This window comes from Nothobranchius furzeri, chromosome 6 (assembly GCF_043380555.1).
Source record: "Nothobranchius furzeri strain GRZ-AD chromosome 6, NfurGRZ-RIMD1, whole genome shotgun sequence".
NCBI classification, from domain to species: Eukaryota; Metazoa; Chordata; class Actinopteri; order Cyprinodontiformes; family Nothobranchiidae; genus Nothobranchius; species Nothobranchius furzeri.
The window spans coordinates 24,940,391-24,964,560 of NC_091746.1; the positions used below are offsets into that span (position 1 = coordinate 24,940,391).

A 24,170-nucleotide genomic window follows, 5' to 3' on the forward strand; every position below is an offset into this window, starting at 1 on the left:
TTCAGATTTGATCTGTTTTAATAATCAGGGAAAACTCATAAACACATTTTTATTGCATTCAACAAGAATTTATGTCATTCCTTATAAAAGCAAAAGATGCACACGCGTGCAGTTTCTGACACAAACACAATCAAAGGCGAGTGTAGAGCGGGATGCGGAGGACGCCACTAAATATCGTTTATGGTTTCTTTAAGAGGAAAACCTGAAAAGCTCTAATATAAAAGGTACATTAATGTCATATATTTACTTTTGCTGTTTAGATGTTTAGGCTCAACTATAATCATGGACAAATGCTTAATAAACACAGAGTCCAAATAATATAAACCTGAAACCTACAATCGCTGCCTTTAGAAATACGTTTTTAATTACTTTCCTGTGTGGTGCTGTACCATAATACGTCGTCTAATCATAAAGGTCATTTTGCTTCTCGTCTGAACTTTTGGCACCAAAATGGCTCACAATCAGAGGTCAGGTGGACTTACGCTGCACTGCCTCAAACTGAACAATAAGTGGAACAAGCAATTACTATTTATGAATCAAAGAAGATAAAAATGTTCCACCGTGTCCATTACAATAAAAAACACTTAAAAACACAGAAGGTGGTGCAAGGCGCAGGCTGCGTTTCAACTCATAGGAGTGGAGATAAGAGTGGTCTAGCAGGACAGTAAGACAGCTGATGTGCGGGATCCGTAAAGCACTCCACGTTACGACACAACAGTCAAACAGACGATGAGTTTAAGGGTCACAGTGTTTCTGTTGAAACGAGAGGCAGGAACCGGTCAGAAACAAAGAGGGAGCTACGACCGGAGGAGCCTCTCCCAGTCTCCGCTCTGGTTCCTGTGGTATAGCTGAGGCTGACGGCCTGGAAACAAGCTGTCAGAATTTGGGTGCGCTAAAATGAACTGGATGGTCGACTTTATGTGCTGGACAAAGTGTGGCGGCTCAGCCATCGGAGACGTGGAAAGGCACTAAAATAAAACAGTAAAAATCCAGAGTTAGCATCGGTTGGTTTAGGATTTAACCTTTTAAAGGTGCGGGACACTGAAAAACCATATTTTAATGGTTACTTCTGATTCTAACAGGTCAGTCTGAGTGTTTCATGCAGGCTGAACATGAGAATAGTCTCCTACACCGATCTCCTGCAGTAGTTTCTGATAGAAATCAGACGGTGAAACTCTAGGATAGAAAATCCTGACAGATCTATGTCACTCTGTCACTAACATTCATGGACTCACCCATCTGGACTCACGACGGGGAAGGCTGTTGTTGGTTTAGCATCCAGGAAACGGCAGAGAACGTCTCAGCTAGTAGAACCTAACTGTTAGCATTAGCAGCTCCACCACACAGCAGAACTCCTCCAGGCTTGTGTTATTTGTGAAGATAAAACATCAACGTTGTAGACCAACAGTCAGTGGTAGAGTCGTGTTGCTGTTAGCCAATCAGAGATGTCCAAATATTAGGAAATACGAATCCAGACCCTACCGTCTGAAGCTACAGGGGTGTTTCTCAATGCCAAGGAACTTCGCCTTGATGCCTTGGCCCCGCCCCGGTTGCCTAGGAGATACGTCATCAGGAGCCGCCAAGACATGTTTCAATGTTCATGTTCTACCGAGGCGTGTTCTCCGTTTGTTAGCCGTTTAGCTAGCTGAGCAAGGATACACGGGAGGTGTCTTGTAGCCTAGCCTTGGTCAAAAATTACCCACAATACACCGCAGTATTTTCAAAAGGACAGCGGATCAGAAGCCGGCAGCTACTTCTGGGGCAAATTTCAAGTTTAAAAGTGAGTCAGCTAATTTAAAATGTTTTTTAGATCCAAAGAAGTTATCTATGGTTGGTTAGTTGCTTAGTAGTTGCAGCTTTGGTGGCTAGCGGGTAGTAACTTGCTTATATTTTTAATTTAATAAACATATACACAATTTAAAAAGTAAAAGGTATATATTTATATTTAAACTAATACGTATAAAATATAATGTTATCTCCCGTGTCACGTGAAGTTACGTGACCGTCGTGGAAGCCGCGGTCACGTGATGCAAATCTGTTCCATTTAACCGTTTTCTTTGACCAAGGAAGGACCGTGTCCTCGTAAGACATCGCCTCGCAAGGCCAGGCGCCTTGACATTGAGAAACACCCACTTTTTCCTTCTGTTGACTTGTACTTCCTGATTCAGGCCTAACCCTTACCCCCCACACACAAACAACTTACAAGGCATCCATTCCTACTGGAGACGGCTGCAGATGTGTTGATCAAACGAGTGCTCTACACCTTTAACTAAAGATTGCATGTTTTCTTCACAAGGTTAATTCAATCAGACTTTTCTTACCTTTAAAATTGTATCATCACTTTGCGACAACCACAAGGCAATGTCCATGTCAGGAGACCACTTGCATGGGTCAATTTTAACAAGCCCATGGTCCGAGTCATATATGTCAGCCATCTGTGCAGAAGGAGAATGAGTGTGTAGTTTAACTGGATTCCCCTGAACATAAAACTCATCTACAAGAACCTAAACTTCTTTTTAAAGAAGAAGAAGAAAATACTCCTCCTTGAACCGTCACCTTATCGTGGTGGAGGAGTTTGAGTGCCCTAATGATCCTAGGAGATATGTTGTCTGGGGCACTTGGTGCCCCTGGTAGGGTCTCCCATGACAAATTGGTCTTAGGTGAAGGGTGAGACAAAGAACGGTTCGAAGGATCTTTCATGGCGGTTAAAACGAAGAGTCGGAGTACCCGGCCTGGAGGGTTACCGGGGTCCCACCCTGGAGCCAGGCCTGGGGTTGGGGCCCGTGAGCGAGCGCCTGGTGGCCGGGCTTTCGCCCATGGGGCCCGGCCGGGCCCAGCCCGAACCGGATACATGGGCTCGTCCAACTGTGGACCCACCACCCGCAGGAGGAACATGAAGGGTCCGGTGCAATGCGAATCGGGTGGCAGACCAAGGCGGGAGCCTTGGCGGTCCAATCCCCGGACAAGAAAACTAGTTTTTGGGACATGGAACGTCACCTCGCTGGCAGGGAAGGAGCCGGAGCTTGTGGCAGAGGTTGAGCGGTACCGGCTAGATATAGTCGGACTCACCTCGACACATTGCATTGGCTCTGGAACCCGAGACCTGGAGAGGGGTTGGACACTCTACTTTGCTGGAGTTGCTCCGGGTGAGAGGCGGAGGGCTGGGGTTGGCTTTTTGTTAGCCCCGAGACTCTCTGCCTGTGTGTTGGGGTTTACCCCGGGGGACAAGAGGGTAGCTTCCTTGCGCCTTCGGGTCGGGGAACGGGTCCTGACTGTTGTTTGTGCTTATGGGCCAAATATCAGTTCAGAGTACCCACCCTTTTTGGAGTCCCTGGGACGAGTGCTAGATAGTGCTCCATCAGGGGACTCCATTGTCCTGCTGGGGGACTTCAATGCTCACGTGGGCAATGACAGCTTGACCTGGAGGGGTGTGATTGGGAGGAACGGCCCACCTAATCTGAACTCGAGCGGTGTTTTGTTATTGGACTTCTGTGCAAGCCGCAGTTTGGCCATAACGAACACCATGTTCGAACATAAGGATGCCCACCGGTACACTTGGTACCAGGGCAGCCTAGGTCACAGGTCGATGATAGATTTTGTAGTCGTATCATCTGACCTGCGGCCGTATGTTTTGGACACCCGAGTGAAGAGAGGGGCGGAGCTGTCAACTGATCACCACCTGGTGGTGAGTTGGATCAGATGGCAAGGGAACATGCCGCGTAGACCTGGCAGACCCAAACGCATAGTGAGGGTCTGCTGGGAACGCCTGGCAGAAGAACCTGTCAAGACGGTCTTCAACTCCCACCTCCGGCAGAGCTTTGACCACGTCCCGAGAGCAGTGGGGGACATTGAGTCCGAGTGGGCCTTGTTCCACTCTGCGATTGTCGAGGCGGCTGTTGCTAGCTGTGGTCGTAAGGTGGCCGGTGCCAGTCGTGGTGGCAACCCCCGTACCCGCTGGTGGACACCAGAGGTTCGGGGAGCCGTCAGGCTGAAGAAGGAGGCCTACAGGGCGTGGCTGGTCTGTGGGTCTCCGGAGGCAGCAGACAGGTACCGGATAGCCAAGCGGGGTGCAGCAGTGGCAGTTGCCGAGGCAAAATCTCGGGTGTGGGAGGAGTTTGGTGAGGCCATGGAGAAAGACTATCGATCGGCTCCAAAGAGGTTCTGGCAAACTGTCCGGCGCCTCAGGAGAGGAAGGCAGCAACTCGCTCACACTTTTTACAGTGGGGATGGGGAGCTGCTGACGTCAACTGGGGCTATAGTCGGACGGTGGAAGGAATACTTTGAGGAGCTCCTCAATCCCACCAATGCGCATTCCGAGGAGGAACCAGAGCTGGGAGGCCTGGGGATGGACTGTCCGATCTCGGGGGCAGAAGTTGCTGAGGTAGTCAAACAACTACACAGCGGCGGAGCCCCGGGGGCGGATGAGGTTCGTCCTGGGTATCTCAAGGCTATGGATGTTGTAGGGCTGTCATGGTTGACACGTCTCTACAACATTGCGTGGTCATCGGGGGCAGTTCCTAGGGAGTGGCAGACCGGGGTGGTGGTCCCCATCTTTAAGAAGGGTGACCTGAGGGTGTGTTCCAACTATAGGGGGATCACACTCCTCAGCCTTCCTGGAAAGGTCTACTCCAAGGTACTGGAGAGGAGGGTCCGATCGATAGTTGAATCTCAGATAGAGGAGGAGCAATGTGGTTTTCATCCTGGCCGTGGAACTGTGGACCAGCTCTATACCCTTGCAAGGGTGATGGAGGGGGCATGGGAGTTTGCCCAACTAATCCACATGTGCTTTGTGGATTTGGAGAAGGCTTATGACCGTGTCCCCAGGGGCACCCTGTGGAGGACGCTCCAGGAGTATGGGGTGGGTGGCTTTCTGTTAAGGGCCATTCAGTCCCTTTACCAGAGGAGCGTGAGTTTGGTCCGCATAGCCGGTAGTAAGTCGGACCTGTTCCCAGTGAGGGTTGGACTCCGCCAGGGCTGCCCTTTGTCACCGGTTCTGTTCATCACTTTTATGGACAGAATTTCTAGACGCAGCCGTGGTGTGGAGTGTGTCGAGTTTGGTGGCAGGAGAATCTCGTCTCTGCTTTTTGCGGATGATGTGGTCCTCCTAGCTTCATCCAGCTCTGACCTTCAGCTCTTGCTGGGTAGGTTCGCGGCCGAATGTGAAGCGGCTGGGATGAGGATCAGCACCTCCAAATCTGAGACCATGGTTCTCGACCGAAAAAGGGTGGCTTGCCACCTCCGGGTCGGGGGAGAGGTCCTACCTCAAGTGGAGGAGTTTAAGTATCTCGGGGTCTTGTTCACGAGTGAGGGTAGGAGGGATCGGGAGATCGACAGGCGGATTGGTTCGGCGTCTGCAGTGATGCGGACGCTGAGCCGATCTGTCGTGGGGAAGAGGGAGCTGAGCCAGAAAGCCAGGCTCTCGATTTACCGGTCGATCTACGTCCCAATCCTCACCTATGGTCATGAGCTTTGGGTAATGACCGAAAGAACGAGATCGCGGATACAAGCGGCCGAAATGAGTTTCCTCCGTAGGGTGGCCGGGCTCAGCCTTAGAGATAGGGTGAGGAGCTCGGACATTCGGGAGGGACTCGGAGTAGAACCGCTGCTCCTCCGGATCGAAAGTAGCCAGTTGAGGTGGTTTGGGCATCTGGTCAGGATGCCTCCTGGACGCCTCCCCGGGGAGGTGTTTCGGGCATGTCCTGCCGGCAGAAGGCCCCCGGGTCGACCCAGGACACGCTGGAGAGGTTACATCTCCAATCTGGTCCGGGAACGCCTTGGGGTCCTGCCGGAGGAGCTGGTGGACAAGGCCGGGGAGAGGACGGCCTGGAGCTCCCTAGTTGGGATGCTGCCCCCGCGACCCGGACCCGGATAAGCGGAGGAAGACGAGACGAGACGAGACGAAGAAGAAAATATAATTTCTATAGCGCCTCTCAAGATAAAAATCACGAGGCGCTTCACAAAAACAAAAAATGTAAAAATACAAAAAAGCATTTAGAAAATGTTGAAAAATATATTTAAAATGAGCGAAAATAGGCAATTGTGATTAAAAAAATGTTAAGAAAGAGAGAGAGTGAACAGGAAAGAGGGAAATCAGTGGATCCTGAGGAAGGTGGAATAGGTGGGGAGAGCAGAATAAAGAGAGAGTGGTGGAGAGGGTCATACAAAAGCCAGCTTGAACAAGTGAGTCTTCAGCTGCTTTTTAAAGGAGACCACTGAGTCCACTGATCTCAGACTCGGGGGGAGAGAGTTCCAGAGTCTGGGGGCCACAGCAGCAAATGATCTGTCACCTTTGACCTTTAGCCTGGTGCTGCACAACCAGTAGGCTTTGGTCACTGGACCTCAGGGACCTGCTGGGGGTGTAGGGACTAAGAAGGTCACCAATGTAAGATGGTGCTTGTCCATGTAAGGCCCTATAGACCAGAACCAGGATCTTGAAATGAACCCTGAAGTTGACTGGCAGCCAGTGAAGCTGGAGGAGAAGCGGGGTGATGTGGGTGTGTTTGGAGGACTTGGTCAGAAGCCGAGCACAGGCGTTCTGAACCACCTGTAGACGGTTCAGGGAGGTTCTGCTCAGACACGTGAAAAGAGAGTTACAGTAGTCTAAGCGTGAGGAGATGAAGGTGTGGAGAACTGTCTTAAGTTCAGAGCGGGACAGAATGGGACTCAGCTTAGCAACGTTCCTGAGATGGAAGAAGGAAGAGCGAACAAGAGAACTGACATGAGAATCCAGGGTGAGAGCTGGGTCAAAGGTCACACCAAGATTCCTGACAGAAGGTTTGGTGTGAGAAGCAAGCTGACCACACAGTTAAAAAAGTACATTTCATGACTTAAGGAGATTTAATTTGGTGATTTACAACTAATTACTTTCCAACTTTGACTGGTTTGGAGTGGATGTTACCTGTCCCCCAGTGAAAGTCCGTGCTGATCTCAGCTCCTCTGCAGGTCCTTTCTGAGGGAACGAGGCGGGGAACACTTCCCCAGTTTTAACATTTACACCTGCACAGAATCAAACAATGATCCAAAACAGCGCAAACAAGCGGAAAGAGCCCAACATCTTTCTGGAGTTCATTCGTAACTCACCTATTCCGTACACAACTGGTTTATGAATTCCATTTTCAACCATGTCATTCATGTCTGAAACATAAAAGTTTAAACAGATGAAGTCTGATTTAGAGCCACGATGACTGCATCCATGAAGGGAACAGTTACCTGTGATGCAGCACGTTTCCAGGTGAATATCCTGCTCCTGCTTCTGGAATGCTGCTGTGAAGGAACAAAAGAGTCATTTTAAATGTGACACAAGCTCAAAATCTGTCCGGCAACAGCAACGTTTACCAAAGCTGAAGCTGACCGATCGTACCGAGAATACTAAGGCTGAGTTTATGGGAGGTTCTTGCGTCATCATTAAAACCCCCAACCAGATGGAGCTCAAATCTGCATGTTGGGAAGAAGAGGAAGTAAGAGAATAGCAATTGTTTATTTGTTTGTGTTGTGCATGTTGGTGACATACCGGCCATCCTTAAAGACATTTCTCAATGATGCAACTGCTTTCACAATGAGTTGGACCTCAGACCAGGTTCTGGAGCCATCACAGTGAGCAAGGCACGCAGCTCCACTTCCTACAAAATAATGAGAACATCAAACCACGGCTCCACAGCTTCCGTCTTACTGTACAGAGGGCAGAATAAAGGTTACCAGTGTGTCGAAGCACAACCAAATGACAGGTTGTAGCATCGTCTGACCCAATGACCGAAACATACTCTGAAATACAAATAAAAAACATGCGTTACTATTACAAATCAAGTACCTGACTGATGAGCTACATCAAGATCAAGCAGAAGTGAAAGAAAGAAAACAATCTTCATGTAGCGCTTCACAAGATCAAAAATTTTATAATGTAAAAAAGTTTTTAATTATTTTAAATGAGGTTAAAATGAGAAAAAATACAATGAAAATTGTGATTAAAATGTAAAGTAAGGGAGAGAGAAAATTAACAAGAAAGGTGGACACCGATGGGAAATGCAGAGGTGGTAGGAAGAGCAGAATAAGGAGAGGGCGGTGGTGAAGGTTATGCAGATGCCTGAACAAGTGAGTCTTCAGCTGCTTTATGAAGGAGACCACTAGGGTTAGGCATCATTTGATTTTGAACGATTCCGATTCTGATTCCGGTTCCTATCGATTCCCGATTTCGATTCTTTCAAGACATGACATGTTTCAAATGAACCAGCTAACCACAGGTCCTACTTGATGAAATAAACTTAAAGAGCAAGTCACCCCCAAATCAACTTTTTTTCTCTGATAAACTATATAAATGCGTGTCTAATCGTGCTGCAGACACATGTAGTCAATAGTTTTGCACTTTAGTGCATTTTAGTTAAAATGTTAATTTCCTGCCTAAAACTGTCAGTGTCGTGCCATTGTCAGGTAAAAACTCTGCACTGCATTTGAATTTAAATCTGCCATCGCTATTGGCTAAGAGGTACCCTAGAATGTTAGCTGGTACCATATGATGTCACAATGTCAATGTGAGCCTGTGTGTGTGTGTATTTGTTAGCGGCTCCGCCCTCTCGGTCTGCTAGGCAACAGCATTTGTTGCATTTTTCAAACAGGAAGTGGGAGTGGAGTAAGACTCTGGTAGGGGGTGACTTGCTCTTTAACTTCAACATGAATTTTAACTCTATGAACAACAACATCACCTTCATTTAGACAAAAACATGTTTTGGAGAAAAAAAGAAAAAGACTTGCAGCACAGCCAGTGTGTTTGTTTCTGACCACAACCAAAGTCTGGAAGAAGCCTCTGGGATGAGAGGCTAAATGTCTCCAACACATCCAGAAACGTCCAGCTGTTTTCAGCTGAAACTCTCAGGATGATCATGTCCAGGATGACTGAGAACTACACCTCCATGCTGCAGCAGCATTCAGTCAGAACAGGAAGTGAAACTTAAACGTAGCTGCTGTCAGTAACAATCTAACAGATTTTAAACATTAAAACTCAATAGAAATAGTTCAGAAAGGAAATTTAAATTTTATTTATTATTATTATTATTATTATTATAAATATTTATTGTGGCAGAAGCTGGTGTGGTCCACCACAGAGAAGCTGCTTTAGCATGATGACTTTAATTATTCTACAGGTTATTGTTCAGCCTTCTGACACACACACACACACACACACACACACACACACACACACACACACACACACACACACACACACACACACACACACACACACACACACAAGTGTTGGTGAGCGGCTGCGTCTGACTGCTGACGCTCCGTGTGTGTTTTTATTTCTGCAGTGAGACAAACTCGCCTCACACCGCCCAGAGTTTGTTCTTTAAAGCTTCTATTAAATCCACCGTGTTGACGTATTTAACACGTTTCCTCTACGCTGCAGGAGTAAACGTTTACATCACGGAGTAAAAGTTCGGCAGACGCATTTGTTTATATCTGGGTGGGGGGAGGGGGGGGCTTGTGCTGCACACAGACAGCTGGTGTGATCAGCTCTGAAAAGCCTTGATCACAATTTGCAGATCACGTTTATTTTTCACGGAGATCGGCCGCGGATTCCTCCCGGTCAGCATTCTAGGAATCAAAATAAAAAGCTTTGAACGATTCCGGGAAAAACTAACAGTTGGTCCTGGTTCCAATCGATGCTCGACCCTAGAGACCACTGATCTCAGGCTCAGGGGAAGAGAGTTCCAGAGTCTGGGGGCCACAGCAGCAGATGATCCGTCAAAGCTTAAAGAGACTTGACGGAGTTTTGAATTTTTATGCTCATGATTGCCCCCTCAGGCCAAAAGCGTAACAGCAGCTTCAATAGTAGGCTCGTGCACGAGGCGTGCATGCTGTACGTGCACACTCCTTAACGAAAATAACAGCTGAGACAGTCCCTTGTGTGTGTGTGTGGCCCGGAGGACAGGAGAACGCGCAGCTAATTAATTAAATAATTTGGTTCTGTACCTTTCTCTTCAGCACAGCCGACAAAGGTTTATGATGGGTCAGTCCTCCTGCATGCTCAGATCATTCCCTTCCCTTGCTTGAAAAATTGTTCCAAAATGAAAGTTGAACCCACATCTTTTTTATCTGTGAATTCAATGGCGTTCTGCGAGTCTCAAATAAAAATTTGGGCATCTTACTGTAAAAAAATATACCATTAATGTAAAAAAGAAACTCTAAAACAACTATGTTTACATCCAGAATCCAACCCGGGTCTTCTGCGCGAAAGCCCGAAGTCTTACTAGGCGAGCTAAAGCGTCAGTAGTGTCTCCTGTATCTGTAACATTTATACCCTTGATGACAGCTGAAACAACATTCAAAAAAACGGTTCGGAGGGCGATGTCTGAGCGTGAACGCGCATGAAGCAGCCTGCTCGACCCGAGCATCTCTCTTTTTCTGTGATTTTACAGAAAAACAGGCAACCACAGTAAAAATGCCAGGGCTCATTCTACAGGACCAGGGCATTGCAGGAGAATGTATGAAGAAGAAATTTATTATTTCTACTCATGTTTTGGCTGTCAAACTTCCATAATGCCCCTTTAAATATGTTATGAGGACCCATGGGCTAGCAAACTGAAGTAATAATACTAACAACAACAATAATAAAGAGTTAAATAGCGCTTTTCAAGGCACTCAAAGCACTTTCCATTATTCACGCACTCACACACCGCCAGTGATGTAAGTTACTATGTAGCCACAGCTGCCCTGAGGAGGTCTGGCTGAGGTGAGGCTGCCATTGGTGCTTTTGTCCCCTCTGACCACCACTAACACAAGAAATCTGGGTGAAGTGTCTTGCCCACAATATTCTATTGCCCACAATCGAATACTCTAACAGGGGTTGGGATCTATCCCACCACCCTCTGATCACTGGGCAACCCGCCTCCTGAGCTACTGCTGCCCCAAATCGTCTGTATTACAATTTGATGACTAATGCATGAGCATTCAGATCCAGGAAAAATAGATAAAGATATCTACCTGAAACACCTGAGTAGACAAATCAAATAATTGTGTCATAAAGTTTGTAACCAAACAGATTGATGCGTTCTGTGATAGGTTTGTATTTACCGTCTGCTGGAGTTGTTGTTGCAAACTCTCTTTGCTGAACATACAGGAGGCACTTTGGGTCCACTTCAACCAGAGGCCTGGAGCGAAAGGTTCTAGCATGTTCCTGTAACATAAGAACACATCATGCGTTACAACAACTTAAGTGCCTCATACCTGACAGGTAAAAGTTTTTGACCAGTCTTATTTGACCCCAGAGATTCTAGACGTGGGTTTGACAAGCAGTTCTTTAGGCTTTGGGTGTTTCCCATTATAATTTCCTACCCAGTCCTTGTACCTGATATGGTGAGTTGTGTACTTATGAGGAACAGAGGAAAGTGGTTAGAACAACAGAAGAGTCAGACCTTACAAGGGAAAAAAGGGCAGGCTATATTTAGTGTTTTAGTACTTTTGTACTTCTTTCTACCTGAATACAAAGAGGAAATCATTGTTATTAGCTTGCATCATTGTTTTGCTAGTGACTTGTACTATTTAAAACTAATTAAAACGTGTTTCTTATGATTAGGCAAAACAGCGATTTCTTTCAAATGCAAAAAACTTGATGGTGTGACATTCAGAAGAGTACAGTCTAATATAAAAGACTTAAACAGCGTTAACCGACGAAGTCAGTGTTTACTTGCTAAAATTATTGAACAGCTAATAGCCACACTAACCTGTAAATGTGGATATTTGCTGAACAACTCCTCTGTCGACCTTATGCGGCCAAGTTCTCTACCCTGAATGAACAAAGGCATTTCTTTAACGAGCGTCACTTGATAATCAGCTAGTTCATGCTTTAAAAATGTCAATAACTTAAAAACGTCACGTCCAAACGCCTGTCTGTCTCATCTCGACTTGAACTTCCTGCAGCTGTTGTCTTCTTCGTTTCCTCGTGAAACGCATGGACGACTCGGTGCAATGTCGCCCCCTTCTGGTTGATATACAGACCTTTTATTTTCTTGTTTACTAGAACCAGATAAAGATGTTTTAAACGCACTATTGTCCAGTTTAGCTTTTTTTCATTTATAGGTTGCAATACACATTTTTCTACGTTTTAGTTGTTAAACAAGCTCTCGTTTTCGACGACACCATTTTTTTGTTCTAATTGCATTCACCATTGCTTTTAGTCAGGTTACGTAAGTGCTAAGGCTTTTTTAGAGACGGCACCACTCACGACGCTACGTTAACGTACTAGCAGGAACAACGTCATCGGGTTTGAGAAAAACAAGCTAGGTTAGTTCGTGACGCATATAGCTGTTGTTGGTCACAATGTTATTGTAGCGTTGTTATTGCCTAATTCGTGTATTATAGTTCACTAGGATTTAATTTTTGTGTCTTTATCTAATTTGCATTTCTTTAATTCTGAACGCAACGTCAACAAATCGACTCCAGCTAACGCGAAAAATACTACGGGTAAGAATATTTGCGTTGCCGACATGAGAGGGGGTTCATCTTATGGAGACAGGGACAGAGACCGTGGACGAGACAGGTTAGTTATTGTTGTTGGTGATTTTCAAAACGCTTGATCTATTTGCCGTGAAATCATATGATCAACTGAGAATGAGAAAATTCCCGAAACTAAACACGAAGGCGCCAAAGGGGCCTAAAGACTGTTTTCAATTCATTTGACTCCTCTGTCTCACCAATGACGAGGTTTGTTTTCCTACTCTCGAGTCGTTGTAAAACCACTAAACAACGGCATCGGTGAAATGTGAAGAAGTTGGAGCTCGGCAGCTCAGTGAATAGATAGATGTTGGACCATGGTTGGGACTGAGGCCCTCTGGACTTTGTTTACGGATTTGTTGCTTTTAATAAGCAGATGTGTTTCTGAAAAATTGTGTTCAATAAACCAGGAAATAAACTCTCAAATCTGTAGATTTTAAACTAAACTCAAGTTCTCAAAATATGGAAAAATATATTTTTCCACAGGCAGAAAACACACACACACACACACACACACACACACACACACACAGGGTTCACTCTGAACTCTGACCCATATTGCTCAGTGGTGTTGAAAAACAACCAGTTTAGAAAGACATTCTTTGTATCTGGCGCCATCTAGTGGTCACATAGCCTGTGACTAAATCACCGCTGCTGGAGAATCTTTTCCAATAACCCTTTAGGCCCTAGGCCTTTTTTCTTTGGGCCCTGGCGCCTCCCAAACAATGGGGGCCTTTGGCGTTTCATGTCCCAAGTGTGAGTGATTGTTTGCATTCCCCGAGCACAGCTACAGCTACAATCAAAATAGTTTAGATAGTAAACAAAGCAATTTTTGGTTTCTGATACATTAAGATAAAATGATACTTGAACTTTATTTTAGAAGAGCTGCCCTGTGTAAACGTGCTGACAGGATGGAGGTTGTGAGTTCAAATTCCATTTAGGAAATTTAGTCAATTGTTGTATTTATTCCAGGGGTCCTCAACTACATTTGTTCAAGGTTTTTTTTTTCCAGCAGACACCAGAGAAGGTCAGATGCTCTTCTAAAGTAAAGTTCAAACATCATTGTATCTTAATTTATTACAATTTAAAATGGCCTTTTTTCCCACCTGGGCTGTTTGATTGTGGTTTTAGTTTGGAGTATGTGGACAGTAGTAGATGATTGGGACATGAAACTGTAGAGGCCCCCGGTTGGAGGGTGTTGGGGTTAAACAGGATGAATGTTTTGAGAAATTGTGTACGGTTACTGGATATTACCGCGGATAATGCTAATAAGGTTTATCATTTGTTATTCTGTATTTTTTTGTACTAGATTTTGTAAAAAAAAAAAAAAAAACATTTTAAATTCAGTCATTTAATCAAAACTTTCAAACTATGTCACTATTATATACTGTATACAACTATATCATGTGTTTTATCATGGTTTTATATTTACTACTCATGTATTGTTTTTGTGCTTGTTTGAGTGTTTTATTTCCTTTTACTGTACAATGACCTCGAGTTTTAGAACGATGCTTCAAATAAAGCTTGTTATTATTATTATTAGTAGTAGCATTACAGGTGCAGATAAAGATAAAAACCACAGGTGAAGCCCAAGTGTGGCGTTGACATCCGTCAACCTGCTCCTCGTACTAATTCCTCTGATTCTTCTTTTACCTCTTGAAACATCTCAGGCCAAGGTTTGGAGGGGGCATGGGTGGCCGCAACGGACCACCACCCATGAAGTTTGGTAACCCCGGTGAGCGTCTTCGCAAGAAAAGATGGAACCTGGATGAGCTGCCAAAGTTTGAAAAGAACTTCTACAACGAACACCCAGAGGTCCAACGAATGAGTCAGGTATGTTTCTTCTTCTTGCATACAGTTGTTTCAGAAGAACACAACACATTTCATGTCTCTTCTTCTATTTCTTGTTGCTTTATCCCAGTATGACATTGAAGAGATTCGCAGGAAGAAGGAGGTCACCGTCAGAGGCTCAGGCTGCCCAAAGCCTTTAACTGCTTTCCACCAGGCACATTTTCCTCGTGAGGGAACACACCTAATACTGCACACACAAATAATATTTAACAAATTCATCAACAATGAATTTTCTGTAAAACATCTAAGGGCTTAACATGTTAATACCTTCAATTGATGCTGATAATCTCCTGCTTTTGCCCTATAGAGTATGTGATGGATGTTCTGATGCATCAGAACTTCAAGGAGCCCACAGCGATCCAGTCCCAGGGTTTCCCTGTGGCCTTGAGCGGCAAGGACATGGTGGGAATCGCTCAGACGGGCTCTGGAAAGACACTGGCTGTAAGAATTCATCCCTGAAAGCCTATCATCATTAACAAATGGGCAATGACAGTTTAACATGATTGTTTTTTTGTTCCTTGCAGTACCTTCTTCCAGCTATTGTTCACATTAATCACCAGCCCTATCTGGAAAGGGGGGATGGTCCTATAGTGAGTACAAACGTGACACAACCTCAGACTGGAGATTTGCATCTAAATCTTAATGCTTGTGTGCACACAAAGCTAGCTGGTCATCATTCTGTATCCCTACAGTGTCTGGTCCTCGCTCCAACTAGAGAGCTGGCCCAGCAGGTTCAGCAGGTCGCTTTCGACTACGGCAAGTCATCCCGCATCAAAAGCACCTGCGTCTATGGTGGAGCACCAAAAGGGCCCCAGATTCGTGATCTTGAGCGTGGTGGGTATGGTTTTCAGTCGTTAGAATTGCACCTCGTTTACACCGAGGCCAGGGTTGGGAACACGTCATCAGTTTTTACTCCTGAGTATCCGCAACTGATGTTTTAGTTCCCTGGAGGCGTGGCTGCATGCTTGCACAGCAGTGGTGGGGAACCCCCGGTCCTTGAGGGCCGGTATCTAGTATGTTTCAGTTGTTGCCCTGCTCCAACACTCCTGATTCAGTGGTTGAATCACCTGTTCAGCAGCTCAGTAGGCTCTACAGGAGCCTGATAATCACCTGTTGGTTAAAAGCAGGTGTGTTGATGCAGAGAAACAACTAAAACATGCTGAATACTGGTCCTCCAGGACAGTACACTAACCACAAGATTCCTCGTGCTTAAAACCTTGTAAACATGTGTGACCCTGTTGTTACTGACATTGCAGTTGTTTCTGACCGCAGGTGTTGAGATCTGCATCGCCACTCCTGGTCGTCTGATTGACTTTTTGGAGGCGGGGAAAACCAACCTGCGCCGCTGCACCTACCTGGTGCTGGATGAAGCTGACCGCATGCTGGATATGGGTTTTGAACCGCAGATTCGCAAAATAGTCGAACAAATCAGGGTAGGACTTTGGCTCAGTGGCACTTCTGTATCAGAAAGGTTTCCTCCACAACAATAAAGTAGAATTGTTTTGGTTTTTTTCTCTACTTCTATTATTAAGTGTATTTTTCCTTCCTCAGCCTGACAGACAGACTCTCATGTGGAGCGCAACTTGGCCAAAGGAGGTTCGTCAGCTGGCGGAGGACTTCCTGAGGGAGTACATTCAGATTAATATTGGTGCTCTGGAGCTCAGTGCCAACCACAACATCCTGCAGATCGTTGACGTCTGTATGGAGACTGAGAAGGACGACAAGTAGGAAGAACCATTTTTTTAACTGGCTAAATGGAATTAATCAATCAAATCTTTATTTATATAGCGCCTTCCGCAACCCTTTCGGGAAGCCCAAGGCGCTGAACATGGTACAAGAGAAAGTTAAATATGGTGAATAAATCGAAAATAAAAGCAGTTCAAATTACAAAAAAAGGTAAAACATTCTAGTAGAAGACAAATGGGTAAAACAAGGGATAGAGTGAACCAATGAAAACAGGGAAATAAAATCAACATTAAAGAGGGCCAAAATCAAACACATTCAGGAAACGCCAAGCGGAGGAGGTGGGTTTTTAGGCGACTGAAAGACTGGCAGAGATGGGGACAGCCTAACTGAGGGTGGCAACTGGTTCCAGAGTGACGGTGCTAGGACTGAGAAAGCCCGGTCCCCGCGAGTACGACACCTAGAACAAGGGACAGCGAGCAGGCCTTGGTCAGAGGAGCGCAGAGCGCGTGATGGGGAATGTCTGTTCAGGAGTGTGGCCAGATGGGGGGAGCACCACCCTGGATGAAATTATAAACAAAGACGAGGAGTTTGAAGTGTGAACGATAACAGACCGGAGGCCGGTGCAGGGAGGCCAGAACCGGAATGATGTGGTCCCGTTTCCTGGTCCCAGTCAGGAACCTGGCGGCGCTGTTCTGCACAACCTGTAGGCGACGCAGTGATGACTGACACAACCCTGCATAGAGAGAGTTGCAGTAATCAAGCCTAGAAATTACAAATGCATGCAGTACCCGCTCCAGGTGGGCTATCGACAGCATGGCCTTGATTTTTGCAAGACATCTCAGGTGAAAGAAACTGGACCGGATCACAGAGTTGATGTGAGCATCAAATTTAAGTCCAGCGTCAATTTTCACACCCAAACTGGTGACAACTGGATTTAACTGGAATTAAAGGGGACATATGATGTAAAACTGACCATTAAAGTCTATTTGTGCTGCCACGTGGGTCTACTGCCTCAAAAACAACCCAACTGTGAAAAAAATCTGTCCATCTGTTTTCTTTGTGTTTGGTTTGAAGAATTGTGTGCCCAAAACAAGTCATTTAACTCATTCGCTGCATTTCTCACCGTTTTTACTGTTTTTTTAAGACTCACAGAACGTTGAGCGCTAGGATGATGTCAACGCCAAAACAACCAAAACAAAGCGGAGACTCACCTCTTACATCAGGAAGAATCCGCGTGTTTCGAGCGTTATCCGTTCTTTCATAATCCTTTGTTGAATTGTGATCGGCAGAAGATCGGCCCAAAATTATCTAACACGTGGATGTTCTGCTTCCTGATCACGTGACGTGTGATGTACGCGGATGAAGATCAGCTTTAGAGCTGAGATGTTTGTTCTCACGGTGTGGGGGCTCGTCCGACGCCCCCACACAGTAAACACATGCAAATGACGACTTTAGTCATCATTGACAGTGAATGGTTGGATTTAAAATGACGACTTTAGTCGTCAATTGTAGTGAATGAGTTAAAAGTCCCTGTTTGTGATGTCACAAATGGGGAGCGTATAAGACATGCTCTCACATGCAAGAGGGAGCTGCTGCTGAAGGAGCAGCGGCTCTACTCCGAGCTTATCCCGGATATCGGAGCTTCTCGGCTTATAGCAACCTGAGTGGAGTAGAGGTGGGCGTGGCCAGCTCCAGCTTGTTTTCTTAAAGTGGCAGAACCCTGAAACGGCTCACTCTGGAAGGCACTGAAAATGTCGAGAATAAAACTGCTGCTGTCGCCTCGTGTGAGGGATTCAGTGCAACGAACGTTATGAACATGTTTTGTATCGACCAGAGATCTATTATAACTTAGATCTATAACTTAAAATAAGTAACGGCTTGTCCCTTTTGAATCTCATCAAGGGTGTGTGTCTCTGTGATGACAGACTTATTCAGCTGATGGAGGAGATCATGGCTGAGAAAGAGAACAAAACCATCATTTTTGTGGAGACCAAAAAACGATGTGACGATCTCACCCGGAAGATGAGGCGTGACGGGTAAGAATCCAGATGGTTATTGCATCATCGGTCCTCTATAAGGAACTCTGTGGTCATGTGATCATCAGCTTTATCCCTTCATTTAAACGGGGTTTTGTTTGCTAGGTGGCCAGCCATGTGTATCCATGGAGACAAGAGCCAACCAGAAAGAGACTGGGTACTTACAGGTAATCCCACTTACCTAGTTAAGTTATGGGAAATCGTAACGACCGTAGCTCCTCTGCTGAACGATCACACGCTCATGACATATTTCTGTTCATGCTGTAACGAGAGATTAATAAAGTCTTTTCTATTTAATCCCAGAAACGCTGGATTAGAGATAACATAAACAGTCCACCAACTTCTTAAAACTTCCTTTTTTAAGCTCTACTTTTTGTCTTTTTCCATATGTTTGTTTGCAGGTTTCAACCTTTTGTTTTCTGTTTAAACTCCACAGAGTTTCGAAGCGGCAAAGCCCCGATTCTGATCGCTACTGACGTGGCGTCTCGTGGTCTGGGTATGTCTCTGCTCTCGCACTAATAAACTATCCATATGTGCTTTCACAGTTGTCTTTAGTTGTTTGGGTGTTTTAGGGGGAATTACAATAATAGTGTATGCATGACAGATCAACAAAAGGAAAGGCATTTAGATAAATCTACAATTTTTTGTAAATAAATGAATGTACGGTAAGTCTTCTGCACCGGTAAAACTGTTCAAGCTGTACATTTATCTTTTTCTCACTTACCGTATTTTCCGGACTATAAGTCGCACTTTTTTTCATGGTCTGGCTGGTCCTGCGTCTTATATATCATATTATGTATACCGCGCTGCTGCGGGCCGGCTCCGGTCCAGGTTTCAGCTCCTCTGCTGGAGACTTGTCTTGCAATGTGAAACGCTTGGTCTCAGATTTTGTAAGAAAAATAATAAAATTTCCCTCCAAAATGCGACTTATTTGTTTTTTTCTTCATTATACATTTCATGGCTGGTGCGACTTATACTCCGGAAAATACGGTATGTAAATTGGAGGAAATGTGTTTTTTTTTTCCTGCAGAACTGTGTTTCTCTGACGTGTACAGGTAGTTTAACCACAGGGTTTTTAACAGAGTGGGTCTTAATGAAGCTCATTTAAAGGAAGGACCTCCTTTCGCTGTTACCAGACAGTCTGAAGGGCTCCAGGACTCCGGGCCGGCCCACCAGGTCCACCAGGTCCATAGTCTGTTTCTTGTTACCGCAGTTAAAAAGCTTCCTTCAAGCTGGGCTCTTTGGCACGCTGCCTGAAAGGAGGGGTGTGTGGGGCCGAACCTCCTGCGCCCGTTTTCTCGCCTCCTGTGTGTTTTCAGTACAAACTCACAAAGTCAGACACCCCGCTGAAGCGTTTGTGTAGGACAGGTGTTGTGTGCTAGAAGGATCAGGAATCATTAGCGTCATCTGAGAAGGGGGTGGAGTAAAGTGTCTTTACGTGTGGAAACTTCCATGACTATATCCTTGTTCTCTTTTCCCCTCTTCTCCTCTCAGGGTTTGGCAGCACACGGCAGCTGTAACAGTCTGTGCTGCTGTCACTGCCCCCCTCCGTCACATTAGTCAGTGTCAGCGGGATTAAAGCTAAATAAGATCCCTCCCCGCCCGCCCGCCTGCCCCCAACCCCCCCCCCCCCCCCCCCTCACGGCCCATTATTGTCAATTTGCAAACCCAGTCCAGCGAGCCTTCCTTGGGAGCAGCCTGAGGCTCCTGTATGTCTGCCCATCGGTCCAAAAGGCAGACAGACAGGACAAAGAGAGTTAGACGGGCTTGTCTGGATCCAGTCCTGGCCAGAGTCTGAGGAGGGTCCTGCAACGCGACGAGAGAGCGACAGAACCACCCATTGTGTGTGTGTGGGGGGGGTCTCCTGGGGTTTAACGGTTCTGCTCCCGTCTGATGTTGCTGGTGTGAGCAGAAGGTGAGGGACGAATCCCGTCTCCCTCTCCCTCACCCCCTCCCTTTGACCCAGGACTGATCCGGGGGAACCGGCTACCTTTGTAAAAACAACTTGAAGGGGGTAAGTACCACAGCACCCCTTTACCATAACTCTTCCACAAGCTCACCACACAGTCAGGTACTACCTTTGTTCTTATTTTCCAAAAGAAGAATAGATTTTTACTTCTAGCACATAAATATTTCAGCGCTGCAGACGATGAAACGGCGTTCAGCCGTCACACTGCGGGAGAGATGGGAGAGTAATGATCAGCAGTGCTGTCAGAGCCCCACGTCTTCTGTAATGAGAAACAGACTCACCATGTTGCTGTGAAGAACGCAGATCTAATTGGCCACCTAGCAAAACCATATGATGCTCACTTTAAGTCGAGTCATGTTGAGTAGTGAGGGTGTCGGACTGACACAGACATGTGGATTTGTGCACAGTGTCCGAAAAGGCAGGCAAGTTGGTTTCATTAACGTCACTAAATGAAAACACGATATTTTTGTCCACATTTACAATCATATTAATACAACGTCTCAAATACGGAGACTTTCCAGAAGCCGTTTCCTGTGCTGATCGTGTGTTTCTTTTCCCTTCCTCCCCTCCATCTGGAATCTAAAGACGTGGAAGACGTGAAGTTTGTCATCAACTATGACTATCCCAATTCCTCTGAGGATTACGTGCATCGTATCGGGCGTACGGCTCGCAGCACCAATAAGGGCACCGCCTACACCTTCTTCACTCCGGGAAACCTGCGACAGGCCAGAGACCTTGTCCGGGTGCTGGAGGAAGCCCGGCAAGCCATTAATCCCAAACTGCTCCAGCTGGTGGACTCGGGTCGAGGAGGAGGCGGCGGTACGAGGGATCACGTCACTCTAGAGCAGGTGTGCCCAATCCTGGCCCTGGAGGGCCGGTATCCAGCATGTTTTAGTGGTTTCTCTGCTCCAACACACTTGATTCAGTGGTTGAATCACCTGTGCAGCAGCTCATCAGGCTCTGCAGCAGCCTGTTAATCACCTGCTGATCAAAATCAGGTGAAACATGCGGGACACCGGCCCTCCAGGACCAGGATTGGGCGCCCCTGCTCTAGACACTTGAAGGTTTGGGTGGAAACAACTGGATTTTTCATGTTTTCCTTGAAGACGTTGGTATGGTCAGCATCAACACCACGCCTCAACAGCTTCCTCCTCCCAACCAAAGTTTTAAGAAGCGGTGAAACGTCTTCAAAGAAAATGAGAAAAGTTCAGTTGTTCCGACAAAACCTCCAAGACGATCACGTCCTGGACGACCGAGAAACAAACAGCCGACACTGAAACGAGGTCCTAACTAACGATGCGTTGGTTTCCCTCTAGGTGGCAGGATGCGCTACCGTGGCAGCAACGCCAACAACCCTAACCTCATGTACCAGGATGAGTGCGATCGACGCATGCGCCCCGGCGGAGGCGGCGGCAAGGACAACCGTGGCAACTTCAACCGCGACGAAGACCGCTCCTCTTCCTACAGGGACAGAGGCCGGGATCACAGGAACAACTACAACTCCGGTTCGGACCAGTACCAGAGCTACAACAACAACAACAGTGGGGGCTACAACTCTCGTGGCCCGGGTCACCCCGGCAGCGTCCAGGACCAGTCCGGACAGCCACAGGGTCAGTTCAGCCAGGGTCCTCCCATAGCGCCACCCTCAGGCGGCCCTCAGCCTCTGATGGCTCAGCAGTTCCCCCCACCTCAGCCCCCACTCATGGGCTTCATGGGGCAACCCGCTTACCCCTTCTCCTCTCCTCCTCCGGCCGCGCAGCCGCCCCATAAACCAGGGGGTCCTTAACTCCGTTTCCACAGGAGCTTAAGCAGTGGTTTCCAGGCAGGTAAGGGCTTTTATTTCCTGTTTCACACGTGTGACACGAGGATCGTGGACCATCCGGGACAGATCTCCATGACTGGATCTCTGGTCGTCTCACCACTGCTGACTGATTAGAACCAGAAAGATGGTGTTTTTTATTTTTGAGTCCAGCTGGGCGAGTAACGATGATAAACATCAGCAGTCATATTCCAGCCGCCGCCGCCTCTTGGTTCAGGTTTAGATTCATCTTGTTCCACTTGGACGGGTTTTTTCTTTAGAATCGCTTTTGGAATAAACAAGTTTGTGAGTCTCCTTTGTAGTTTAGTGAAATCTGACCACTCTAGTTTCGTCGTCGTAGGTTTTGATGATCGTGGTCATGCATGCTTTTCCTATTTCCTGTTGTGTATTAAATGCGTGTTTTAAAAATGCTTGTTTTATGTTATGTTACACGATCTTTTTAGTGTTTTCTGAAATAAACAATCAAGTGTTTTTGTGTTTGCTTTATTTTAGGAGTGTTTGATAGAGAATCGCTTTTCTCCGCCCCAGAAACACATTCCTGCCGATCAGTACTGGAACTTACAATCTCTTCGTTTGTCAACATTTTCTGGGTTTTGTGCATAAAAAAAATTGATTTTTAAGAACAAAACGTAAAAATATAGTTTTGAGTATTTCCTGGTTAAAACAGTTCCAGTGTTACTGCACACACACTTAAAATATGCGGTTTATAAATGCCGAGCACCGCGTCGGGATTACTTACTCTTATTTCTCCGTCTGCTCAGGACTTCAGCAGCATGAATGTACTTTTAATGACTTCAAGGAATAATTCATAGCATTTACAATACTATAACAGTTGTTTTTCTAGATTCTCCTCCAAACAACATCTGTATTATAAACATTTGAACATCAACTGGTGTCGCAGTTCACAAAGTCATTTATAAACAAAAACAACAACAAAAAAATCAGATCTCAGGCACATGTGGCAGAATCCAACCAGATGTTCCACGAACTTCACGTCCATCGTTGGACGAATCGGTAGAAAGACGACGGCGATGAGAAGGAATGACTTACATGTGCAAAATGTCTTTAAATTAGTGCATAAAAGTTTACATTGTGAAAAGGAAATCAAACCAATCAGTAAGAAATCTAAAACGTGCAGAAATGAAAAGTTATTTGTTTGATTTTGGACAGATTAGGTGTAACTAATGAAGCGGAACTATTCTGGCTAGTTTAATGGTTTAATTCAGGTCATCCTTTCAACTTCAACCTTGCAGCTAAAAAAAACAAGTGAATTCAGCACCTCATCCAAACACAAACCAACACCCACCCACGAGCGCCAGTTATTACATTTAAGAGGAAAGGACCGACATCAGAGATGATGGTTAGTGACGCACCTCTGATAAAAATGGATGCTTTCATTTGACAGGAAGTTCATTTTAATTCATGATATTTTTGGTAAGACCATCATAAATCTCCCTAGATGTTTGTTTGGATTCCAAAGAGCATTTTACCCAGGATGCAACAGAGCAAGACCCGTTACTTCGGATTCACAGGACCTGCTTAACGGGATCTAAACCGGAGAACCTCACGTTCAGCTTCCAGAGTCGCTGCTCTGCGTGTGGCTGACAGTTAGCTGCGTATAAATGCACAGACCCAACGGTTGGAAGGAAGAGGAGGAAGAAGAATAAACTCCTTCAGCAACTCTGACGAGATCTAAGAAGGAACGAGAAGGCACAAAGTCAACCGGTCTCCACACCTGACCTCAGGTATTTGCACAGCAGAGTTTTAAACCACGATCAGCTCGTCTTCCTCAGACGGCGCTGAAGGACGGCAGGAACTTAAATGTAAAGGAAGATGCAGGTATGACAACAGCAGACTCATCCTTCTCACTAAAGGTTCCCCCAAGTGTTCGGGGGTGGGAACTGGTCCACGTCGCCAGATTCGTCGTGAAAGTTGTCCCCCAGGTTGAAGGTTAGCTTGTACCGCAAACGCACTTTTTCCTGGAAGAAGAACACGGATGTCAGCGCATGTGACCGCTGAAAACAACCAAGTCTTGCTACAATCAATCAATCAATCAATCAATCAAAGCTTTATTTATAAATGTATATATAAAAGTCACTAATATCCATAATCAGGTTTCTGGGAGAACTCGAGCAGCACCTTGTGAGGGTTAGCCAACAAGAGGATCTGCGTGACGGCGGCTGGAGGCAGGATGGGGTTAAAGGCTGGGAGCTCAGTGCAGGAGGGAGGCTGCAGCTTTACCTTCATCACCTAAAAATAATTACATTACTTCATAACACAACCCTGCTGTCGTGAGCAGCAGCAGAGAAAAACAAACCTGCCC

The 24,170-nt window shown here is 46.0% G+C and overlaps 3 protein-coding genes across 7 annotated transcripts in view; 1 reads left to right on the forward strand and 2 right to left on the reverse strand.

Moving 5' to 3' along the window:
* On the reverse strand, window positions 1-11,935 carry ntan1 (N-terminal asparagine amidase). Of its 3 annotated transcripts, none has more exons than XM_015971020.3 (10): window positions 11,718-11,935; window positions 11,068-11,170; window positions 7,696-7,761; window positions 7,511-7,619; window positions 7,361-7,434; window positions 7,210-7,260; window positions 7,081-7,134; window positions 6,899-6,996; window positions 2,322-2,435; window positions 1-968 (listed from the first exon to the last, which is right to left on the reverse strand). In XM_015971020.3, exons 1-10 carry the CDS (start codon window positions 11,796-11,798, stop codon window positions 798-800), a joined length of 921 nt encoding a protein of 306 aa, XP_015826506.1. In that variant the 5' UTR covers window positions 11,799-11,935; the 3' UTR covers window positions 1-797. The 3 variants fall into 3 exon arrangements, with proteins under 3 accessions (XP_015826506.1, XP_015826498.1, XP_054599935.1); XM_015971012.3 differs by having other exon boundaries at window positions 7,210-7,263; XM_054743960.2 differs by having other exon boundaries at window positions 7,081-7,263.
* A 316-nt stretch (window positions 11,936-12,251) lies between these two features.
* On the forward strand, window positions 12,252-22,141 carry ddx17 (DEAD-box helicase 17). 2 transcript variants are annotated; one of them, XM_070552060.1, is made up of 13 exons: window positions 12,252-12,276; window positions 14,157-14,319; window positions 14,408-14,504; window positions 14,645-14,778; window positions 14,862-14,927; window positions 15,030-15,171; window positions 15,610-15,770; window positions 15,889-16,061; window positions 17,949-18,059; window positions 18,165-18,226; window positions 18,496-18,555; window positions 20,614-20,847; window positions 21,345-22,141. In XM_070552060.1, exons 2-13 carry the CDS (start codon window positions 14,176-14,178, stop codon window positions 21,812-21,814), a joined length of 1,854 nt encoding a protein of 617 aa, XP_070408161.1. In that variant the 5' UTR covers window positions 12,252-12,276; window positions 14,157-14,175; the 3' UTR covers window positions 21,815-22,141. The 2 variants fall into 2 exon arrangements, with proteins under 2 accessions (XP_070408161.1, XP_054599934.2); XM_054743959.2 differs by lacking the exon at window positions 12,252-12,276 and adding an exon at window positions 12,280-12,532.
* A 1,357-nt stretch (window positions 22,142-23,498) lies between these two features.
* Window positions 23,499-24,170, reverse strand: part of LOC107392906 (ADP-ribosylation factor-binding protein GGA1) — a 14,579-nt gene continuing 13,907 nt past the window's right edge. For both annotated transcript variants that reach the window (XM_015970985.3, XM_015970991.3), the window contains exons 16-17: window positions 23,987-24,097; window positions 23,499-23,826 (exon numbers count right to left, since the gene is read on the reverse strand). In XM_015970985.3, coding sequence (XP_015826471.3) covers window positions 23,716-23,826; window positions 23,987-24,097 — 222 coding nt within the window. In that variant the 3' untranslated portion in view covers window positions 23,499-23,715. The remainder of the gene's footprint in view (window positions 23,827-23,986; window positions 24,098-24,170) is intronic.